This window comes from Ictidomys tridecemlineatus, chromosome 5 (genome assembly GCF_052094955.1).
Source record: "Ictidomys tridecemlineatus isolate mIctTri1 chromosome 5, mIctTri1.hap1, whole genome shotgun sequence".
In the NCBI taxonomy this organism is placed as follows: Eukaryota; Metazoa; Chordata; class Mammalia; order Rodentia; family Sciuridae; genus Ictidomys; species Ictidomys tridecemlineatus.
In genome coordinates, this window is record NC_135481.1 from 171,757,621 (window position 1) to 171,767,676 (window position 10,056).

The following is a 10,056-nucleotide window of genomic DNA, read 5'->3' on the forward strand; positions in this document are numbered from 1 at the left end:
GTCAGGGCAGGAAATAGTGATAGCCTGAGCCAGGATCCCTGGGGATGAACAGGAAAACAAGCAAAGAAGAATGCAGCTATTGAGCAGGAGACAGAAAAGGTTCAGCAACACATCAGTGTAACAGACCTGAGTCCCCAGCCAGGACTAGCTGCTCCCCAACTCCACCAAGCCTGGCCTCTCCCCAACATGATTATTGCTACATTTGTTTCCTCACCTGTAAAATGGGTAAATGTGATGATACATGTATCCAAGGCACTAAGTATGAAAGCAGTGAAAACTGTCCATCTGTCAGAGAGCAATCCTGGCCCATGTACATAATTTGGTAAGTGAAACTTGTAATAACATTTAATTTGACAAAGACAGACTCTGATAGAAGGACAGTGCCACATGGCAGCTCTAAGATCTATAAATAGCATGTTACTGCAATTTGTGCCTTAAAAACTGAAGCAAGAGTTGCCCAGGATATAAGCAGGCCCTTCAGTGAGTACTTGGGAGCTGGGACCGTGCTGCTGATCAGGCAGAGCATCCCCTGGGAAAGTCAGTCCCTGGTCACATGCAAGTTACAAGGTGAAGCCTGCATGTATGAAAGGAATCCTGTCACACTTCTCTCATGTACAGAATAAAGGAACCTGTACTTGTTTTCTGTCTCTCCATCTGCCTACCACCTATAAATGTGCAACAGGAAGAGCATGGGCATCTTTTTCAGAGGGCCTTACCATTCCAGTTGGTTTCTTTCCTGTAAAGAGTTGTGAGACACTATAAATTTCTTCAAATGGCTGGCCCTGGGGAGCCTGAGCTCTGCTCTGTGGCTTGGGTGAGTACCTACCAGACACTTGGTCTCATTTGTGACTTTGTCTTTCAGCTCTGTGCAGTTTGTCTAGAAGACTTCAAGCCTCGGGACGAGTTAGGGATTTGTCCATGTAAGCATGCCTTCCACAGAAAGTGAGTATTGGCACGGAATTATTTAATGGGATTTGACCTTGAGGCATATCAACCAACTCAGTGTGGGCTATGTGGCAATGCCAGACAAGCTTGATGGCTTCTCAGTTGGTCTGTAATGCAGGAAGTTGACAGCACCCTGTGAGGCAGGTGTGTGTATTCGTGACATTTAGGAGGGTGAAGGGGGTGGAATGTGACTACCACGACAGGGCTCAGGCAGAGAGTCAGCCAAGCCTACACCTCTCTGGAACCCAGATTATAAACAACTATTTAGATGGAACTTTCCAACAATAGTTTCCATCTCCTAAAAATGTATTTTAATCAAAACCATAGTTACTTTAAATCAAAATAAATAAAGTCTGTATATAAATGGTAGTGTGGGGCCATCTCCTCCTTACCACAGACATTAATATCTCCCTTCTCTTGCAATTTTATGTGTTTTGTATTTCTGCTAGAAAATTTTATTTTCCTGCTTCCTATTTCCCTCCTCGGTGTACTTTGCTCTTTAAGAAGTCCTGGGTAGCCGGGCATGGTGGCACATGCCTGTAATTCCAGCCTCTCATGAGGCTAAATCAGGAGGATCACAAGTTCAAAGCCAGCCTCAGCAAAAGTGAGGCACTAAGCAACTCAGTGAGACCTCATCTCTAAATGAAATACAAAATAGGGCTGGGGAATATGCCTCCATGGTCGAGTACCACAGAGTTCAATCCCTGGTACCCCCACTAAAAAAAGAAGTTGTGGGGGGTAAACTGAGGGTATAACACACCAACTGGCTTCCTAATATCACCTTTTGGAAAACAGGAGGGTCTGATTCCTTCAGAGAGTGACATGTCTTCTCCACCTATAGTGGAGCTCCTTGAGACCATATACCAGACTCCTCACACTTGGGTTCTAGGTGGCAGACATGTTCACTATCCTTGGCAACAGTGAGATGACGGCAGGAGCTGCTATTAGTATGGGACTAACATCTCCCTCCCCTCACCTTGTTTCATTCTGCAGGTGCCTTATTAAGTGGCTGGAAGTTCGGAAAGTGTGTCCACTGTGCAACATGCCAGTTCTGCAGCTGGCCCAACTGCATAATAAGCAGGACCATGGGCCCCCCCAGGGACCTCTGCCTGGGGCAGAGAACATTGTATAGCTCACTGCAAGGATCAGACTGTTGTTGAATACGAGATCTGTGTGGAGCCAGGAGGAACACAAGCAGTCTCTGTCTTGGCTGCTCTCTACCTGGGGCATTAACTGCCGCTTCTTTTTCCTCAAGAACTCTTGAGTCAGCCAGGCTGGCAATCTAGGCATCTGGGTCTTGTGACAACCAAAGCACTCTGACACTACCCCATGGCCAAGAGAAGAGGAGTGGATGAGTCTACAGGTTTGATTCCAGAAACTTCATGAGGGTCTCTTGCTAACTCCATTACACTCTATCTCCATGTTGAGGTGAATCTTTATCAAGCAGAAGGGAAGATAAACACAGGTGTAAGATAAGGGAACTGAGGGATCATCTTTAAAGCCACGCCCCTACCCTGTGGACAGATGAGCTCCTGTGCAGACCACAAACTCTCCTGGCAGCCGGGAACTGAGTAAAACCAGTGGTTACACCAGCCAAAACACAGGTAGCTGCCAGTGGTTGGTGAGGCAGTGCCCACAGCTTTACAGTTATGTTCCTTTTATAAGGCCATCTTGGAACCCAAGGGCAGAAGTGCCCCTCACCATATCTGTCCCAAGTTCACTTGCTACCAATACTTGCTATCAAATCATCTAAGCTGAAAATATTAGATGTGCTTGGAAAGGCCTGGTCAGAAGTCATTTCCTCTTACCATTTCCTCCTCCCATTCACCAGTTAGGCCTGTCAGGAGCCCCAGCAGGGGCTAGAGCCTGTGTCCACACTGTCCCTGTGTAACCCAGGGGGCCCCAAGATTCTGCCTACATCCCTATAAACACAGTATGGTGCCAATGTAGCTGCTGGCCTTGGCCCACTGGTGCAGGTGAAGCTGCTGTGAGCCCTTCAGATGGCCCTAAAGAGGAGCAACTGACAAAGGCCAGTCCTCCTGGCCCAGCCGAATGAAGAGGATACTGACCCCTTTGCCTCTCCTGTTCTTTCCTCCCTCTATTCTTTCCCCTCTCTTGTGCTGTTTCTACTTAAGGAAAAAAAAAATGCCTGTCATTGACTTTTTAAAGTCTACCCCAAGTAAGTTCCCTACGTAATTCTGAATCCTGAAGCCGGGGATCCATGTGGAATTGTAAATAGTTTCAGGAAGCCCCTATAGGCCTGGCTACCCTTAGTGTGTGCCTCAGTATTTGAACTTGTGATCACCAACTGAAAGTGTCTTCATAGGAGAGAGATGCATGCTACTCTTTGGCTCTTTCTGTCCAACTTTTCTAGAAATGACTCAGTCTATTAGGATCTGTGAATACTGTGTAAACTAGCCATGTGAAGTAGCAGTGGATGAGACAGAACGTTCTTTTCCACAGCCTGCTCTCCCCCTCCCATCCCATCATAGGAGGTGCCGCAACACATCATCAACTGCTTTACTCCACTCTGTCCCACAGGTGTGAGTAGAATTTTTCACTGGAATACAGTCTGCGTGATATGGAGAGGATGGAGAAGGCATTGCTGCTATACTCATGGCATGTCTCCAGGAATTTTTTCTGGAATCCAGCCTCTACAATCATAAGAGGGAACCTGACCTTGGCTCAGGTGGCTTGGGTCAGATGAGGAAGAAAATTCCCATTTGCTTAGAAAAGTGCTGGGCAGAATCCAGTTTGGAAAATTACAAGTGCAGTTGGTCAGAATTGGCCGTTTCCTATGTGTGACCTATTCATATGCCAACTGGACTGCTGCCTAAACAGGGCAAGAGAAGTGTGAACTATTTTAATATGAACGCCTTAGCCTGTTTGGCCCTCTTGAGAACTCTTTATACACTGCAACTTTCACCCTCCTTTTGTGTTCTGTTCGTAGCATGATAGAGTTGAATGCTGCAACACCCAGTTTACAGTGAAATGTTTTCAGTGACCAATGTTAAGTGGGCTTGCTGCTAGCCCAGCCTCATTAACGGCCAGCATCCACCAGTTTCCATGGCATGACCTTGGGACAGATGTTGCTGCCTCTTTTTTTAAGGGGCTCCAATAGGAAAGAAATTTTTCCCCTTCTGACCTGCAGTGCAAATCATTGCCACTTACAACTTTCCTAGGACTCTAGCCTTTCAGTTGCCATCTTTTCTGTCCTTATGCATTAGTACTAAGGAGGTAGCCTCATGAAGTCCCTGGATTTGTGCCAAGACAAAATCATCTCATCTCACTGCATAAGAGCTCCAGGCAGGCTAAGGTGCAGACCCCAAATAGTCAGGGCCTTTAGAGGAAAGGACAAGAATGCTCTGTATTCTGCACTGGGCCTCATCTTGGATATGCTGTGCCTGAATGAAGTGCCACTAACTTCACCATCTCAGCACTTGTGAATGCAAAGTGCTTCTTAAAAGGAATTCCTTCTGCTAGCATTGGGCTGGAAGCTGAACTGTCAACAAGAGTATTCCTCTGCTCTTAGTGATCTCTTGGCTTGGTGGCATCCTGCTGCATCACTAACAGTAGTTGTGGCAACTCTTAGCCATACAGTCCCTACACCTGGGTCCCCCACCAGGTGTAGATATGTGGAGAATCTGATCTACTCTTGGACCACTAGCTGGTGTGATTTGTCAGTGTCTTAAGCAGCTCAAAGATTGGATGTCACTTGGGTGCTGTGGGTTAATGGAACATAACTCAGCCCTTCTGTGGCTAAACCATTATCTAGTTATTGCTAGAGGCCAACTGAACTCAGCTGATGTTAGAAGCAGGGAACAGACCCAGCCCAGTTCCTAGTTGGATCAGCATAAGACCCTAGAAGTTGACATCTGCTGCTTTTCTTTGCCAAGTATGATTTAGTTAGGCCCATCACTGGCAGATAAAGTCCTTGCAACCTGTACTTTTCTGGCCAAGGAGCAGGACAAGACAGAGCTGGCCAAATGGGAACAAATGCTTCTGGAGGTCTGGGCTAAGGAATACAGGGGACCTCCCACTATTGCCAGCTATCTAGTTCTTAATAAATCAAGATCTGTTTCCCTTGTGCCAAACCCCTTGGCTCCATCAGAAATGACATTGGGCCGTGTCTCTTCATGACTCCACATCTCATCTCCATTGTTAGGTCTCACTTTAAGCTACTATGAACTACTGAAGAAATTATTCTCTGAGTATCCCAGAGCTCCAGGCAGAAGCACTTGAAGTAATTTAAGTCACCCCCTTCCCATTCACTTGCCTTGTGCCATTCTGCAGGTCAAAGCCTCATTTCCTCATTCACCACCTGAGGACTGCATTAATAATGTCCTTGCCACCTCTTGGGAAGATTAGCCAGTGTCCAGAGCCTGGTGAGCAGCAGGCCTAGGAACAGGGGGCTGCTCATCCACATAATATGTGAGTCATGCAGGCTCAAGAGCTTCCTAAGCTGCAGGGGCTTTACCTGGGGCTAAGACTCACCTGTCTCCCTTTCCTCTCCTATCTTCCTTGGTCACATTCATCTGTCATTTCCCCCACTGCACCCCAACTTGGTTGTTCAATGCTGTCTTCCTTTCTAGATTTAACTTTTTAAATAGGTAATCCCACAAAACAGTTAAAAATTTTCTTCCTTGCACTCCTGACTCCATCAAACCCCGTTCCTCAGCACATGAGCACCCACTGGTTTTTGCTCCTTGCATAGCTTTCCAGAGATTATTCATGCATACACATTCCACATGTGCAAATGTATGGGTAATTGGAGGTTTTTTTGCTCATGTTATAACACACAGGCTTATTAAAGGGACATTCCTGTTCGTGTGGGAAGAGCCCTTTGATTAGTCAGAATCTCTTAAAAGGTGAGCCCAGAACTGGGGGATATTTTTGCATCACATTCCTTTTGAATAAGGTGTTTTTTATTTGATGTTTACATACTGGAACTATATAGTTTCTTATGTGAATCAGCAACTGCAATCCTTCCCTTAAAGCCAATGGTCCAGCTAATTCAAGAGCACTAGTTTTCAGATAGTCTTCCTGTTGTGTGAGATCAGTGCAGGCTCAAGCAAGACCAGCTCCTCAGCCCCAAGCTGTATGTGCAGTGTGCCCCAACCCCATCTGGTTTGTTTAGTGTTGTCTGCCTGTAATTGCCATTGTTTCTTAAAGAGTGCCAGTGTCTCAGAGGAAGGAGTTTGAAAAGAAACTAAAGGTTTATCTTGTAGTGCAGATGTCTCTGCCTCTACCAGTCAGCTGGCTGCTATGTCTGAATGTCCATAAGCAAGTTCCAGATTGGCTTCCTTTTCTTTTCATCTTCATCTATGTACTCAGAGGCAAATGTTTCCTAGAGAATTTCCCCTCACCCAACCACTTTTCCATTCAGCGTAAGAAATTATCGTAATCTTTTCATTTTTGCCCTTGAAGGAGATGAAAGTTGAAGCTGCTTCCTCCAGGCACCCCTGGGGGAGGGTAGACTTGTGCCTCACTCACCAACAGCCACCCAGTGCCTCTCATCAGCCTTGATGGTATCTGTCTGCCTACTGACCCAAGCAGCATCACTGTTTTAAAGTGCAACTAGGCCCACTCTAACCTGAACTTTGATTAGAAATTTTGTGGTAAACTCCACCCTTCAGGCACTTGTGGAATATCTGGCTTTGGTTAGTGTCTTTCCCTGTTAGGAATTCCTTAAGTAATAGAGTTTCTAAACCAATGTAAATTCTGAAAACTGCATGTGATAACTGGAAAACACCAGATTATAGCTCTTTAGTAAGATGAACAAGATCCTATGTGCCATGGATTGTGCTTCCAATTGAGGGGAAATTGTTCAGTAATTCCCGTTCAGCTTTACAGCCCAAGATGTTCCAAGATGCAAAGCACTTAATTCCACTTTTAAATGAAGCATCTACACTTCTGGCTTTCCAATCTAGTCCTCATGCCTGTGGCCACAGGGTCAGGGAGACCACCCGTGCTGCTTTATAGACATGGTGTAACCTAGAATGTGGGCCCCACCAATGTCAAGAGACTTCTGTTTGTGCTTTGACAGTTTCCCAGCACCCTAGGCCAGTTCCAGCCTCACAGGTCTGTTTGAGGCCTGCTGTGTACCATTAGTCTCCGTCCACGTTCCTCCCTCCCTTGCACAGCTCGGTGGATGGGGTAGGGTGCCCAGCATTAATAAGTCCCTCCTGGTGACAGCCTGGTCTTCCAAGAGAACGCTGCTGGTAACTTGTCTCTAGGTCTCTTGACAGATCATTGCCGGGAAGGGGGCACTTTAGTCTTGCAGTTTAGCCCTTTGGGGCTTATTCACTAGATATTGTATAACTCCCTCAAAAATAAGGTTTATGAAATGCTGAACCTCAGTTTTCATAGACGTGTTTGTACACTAAGAATTCTGCAGCAGAATATTTTTAAACATCCGCAGTTTTTTGTAAGGTATATTTTTGTATATTTAATTGCTATTTTAAAATTTTAATGCATTTTTTGCTAATCACTTGTTTAAAAACAAAACATGCATGTAATTGACTGAAACACATGTAAATAAACAGCAGGTTTTGAAAATACTTAGTGTTCCAGTGTGTGCCTTTCAACTCCAGAGTAGTTGCCTGGGTAGTAAGACTTGAAAATACAAAGGGAAAGGTTCTGCTCAAGCAGAGGGGGTAGGTGCTGATGCCTCTGGCCTGTCCACTTCTGTAACAGGCATAATGGTGAGAATGGTAGGCTTCAAATGGAGATTACAGTGGAAGTCCAGGCCTTACCAACCACCCTGGCCTCAATTGTACAGGCACATGTTGACAATCTCCCAACTGTGAACTCAGGGTGGACTGAAGTAGCAGGACTTAGCTTTTTCCACGTTCAGCCCACATGACCCTAAGGACTCACCCCCAAACCAACCCTCTTGCTATATATCCCAGACCTTAAAGTATTTGTTTTGAAGAGAAGTCTTGGTCCAAAGTCCTCTAGGCCAGTGCTACTCTCCTCGCTCCTCACTAGGACATCTGCAGCTTAGCTTCAGTCTGGTGGCTTCAGGAAAACTTGTTCTGAGGCCATTCATGACCTTGCAGTGGAATCTGGACAGCCTCATCCATTCTCCACCAGGAGCCTGAAGACCTGCCCTTAGTCTGAGCCATAGGCCTCTATGAATAGCTTGTTTTGTCTCTTATTCCTTCACTGCCCATTTCATTACTATTATTTTTTTCATGCTCTTGGAATTCACAAAATCCCCTTGCTTTTCCCATCTGCATGTGCATTACCTGACCTAAAAACTCAGGTGCCTATTTGACAGTCCAAAATCAAACATAGGTGCCCTTACGCCCTCATCTCCCTACACCCTGCCACCTCCTACCCCTGACCAGCCACCCTCCTCCTATCAGTTCAGACTATATATTTTTCTCTGCACCATAGCCACATACTGCTTCTTCTGGCATTAGGATAAGGTGAGACACTCAGGCCACCAGGTGGAAAGCAGACTAGGACAACCACTGAGAGCAGACAGGATGTTGGCCATGGTGACCACCCAGAGTGCACCTTATGGGCTGGAGGTGGTGAGATGGCAGTAAGCTTGGATAAGGATATGCATATCTGTAGGGATAGCGTGGAAGTCCACAGGTGGAGAGGAAATAGTGTCTAGGGCTTTAGTTTAAGGGCCAGGTCTGGGTGGGGTGCTGCCTTGAGGAGATCCAGGATTGTAGAGATGGCTTGAGGAGATCCAGGATTGTATCTGAGGACTGACACCATCTGTCATCAGAGAACAAGCTGGCAAAGACGGAAATAATCCACGAGGCAGAGAAGCAAGAGGAGCCTGCTAAGAGCTGACGCAGGTAAGATCCTGAAACATCCATTAGATTTGTAACTTTAGGTTCACTGGTAGCCTATCAAAAACACTCCCATGGAATGACAGAGTGGGCTGAACACAAGGTAAAAAGTGAAGAAAAACAGCTTCTCAAGAGAGGAGCAGTGGGTTGAAGGAAGGCCAACGAGACATTCACAGCTCATACTCTGGATCCAGACAGATCTGGGCTTGATTCCAGTTCTGCCCATTACCAGCTGTGTGACCTTGGGTATATTTGCTCTTCTGGGCTTCAATTTCCTTCTGTGTTATACTGTAGGAATAGCCAGGGCCGAGGAGGCTGCCCATGTGGAACACTGTCATAACCTCATGTGCTACATGAGATGGAAGTTCACAGGAATAATCTGCCCAGCAGAGCACGAAAGCCAAGGGCCCATAAGCTGAGAAATCCCCACCTCCAGTCCCAGTACAAGTGGGTAGATGGTGGTGGTGGTTTTGGTAACAAGGAGAAAGTGCAGCCAACAAGCAGACAACTGAGAGTGGAAGACCTAGAGATGAGCAGCTGCAATAAGGGTGAACTGCCATCCCAGCAGCATTCCTCTTACTCTGCTGCAGGAGGCCCCAGCCCAGCTGGACCCACACTCTAAATGTGTCAAGGCACATGCATAAAGGCACATGTCCCTCGGGGAAAAAGCTATGGGACACCCTGAGTGAGCCAGCCCTCTGCTGCCATCACACAGCCCACACCCAATCTTGCGCCCTACTCACCCTTCCCTTCAACCCCAGAAAGAAACTGAGCTACATGTGGAGATCACAGAACAGAGAGGGTCTTAAGACCTTCCTTCTGGTTATAAGGCTGCTTTATACCAGACCTTTCCTTGCCTTCAACTGTGATTCCCACATCACTTGGCACATTAGATATAAAAGCTGCGCTGTCTCCAAGGGGAAGGCTTCTTAAATTATTCTGCACAGCAGAAAGAAAAGGTCCAGCCCTTAGCAAGACACTCAAGTAGTCTGAAACCCCTAAGCACCAGAGGCTCCCACAGTTAATCAGCAGACACCTCAATTCCTCATCTGCTACTCAGCCTGAAAGGATACTCTCTACATGGCCCCTTGAAGAGCCATCAATTCCAGAGGCTCTTTGGTGTCACACTGCCAGCCTCTGCTTTTTCCACTAGCTCACCCATTTTGGTCAGGTCATTATGCCCCCTACCCTTAGGAATTCTGCCAGCAGTTTTCTCCTTCCATACAGATCTTGTCATGATTTAGAGAAGTAACACAGAGCTGCCCTTCTAAAAGTTGCTTTTTCAGTTTCAGGAACAGAA

The 10,056-nt window shown here is 46.4% G+C and overlaps 1 protein-coding gene across 3 annotated transcripts in view; it reads left to right on the plus strand.

Moving 5' to 3' along the window:
• The window catches only part of Rnf24 (ring finger protein 24), a 77,225-nt gene extending 69,720 nt beyond the window's left edge, over positions 1-7,505 (plus strand). For all 3 annotated transcript variants that reach the window (XM_040275343.2, XM_021723191.3, XM_040275342.2), the window contains 2 exons: positions 863-942; positions 1,939-7,505. In XM_040275343.2, coding sequence (XP_040131277.1) covers positions 863-942; positions 1,939-2,077 — 219 coding nt within the window. In that variant the 3' untranslated portion in view covers positions 2,078-7,505. The remainder of the gene's footprint in view (positions 1-862; positions 943-1,938) is intronic.
• Positions 7,506-10,056: the final 2,551 nt, after the last annotated feature.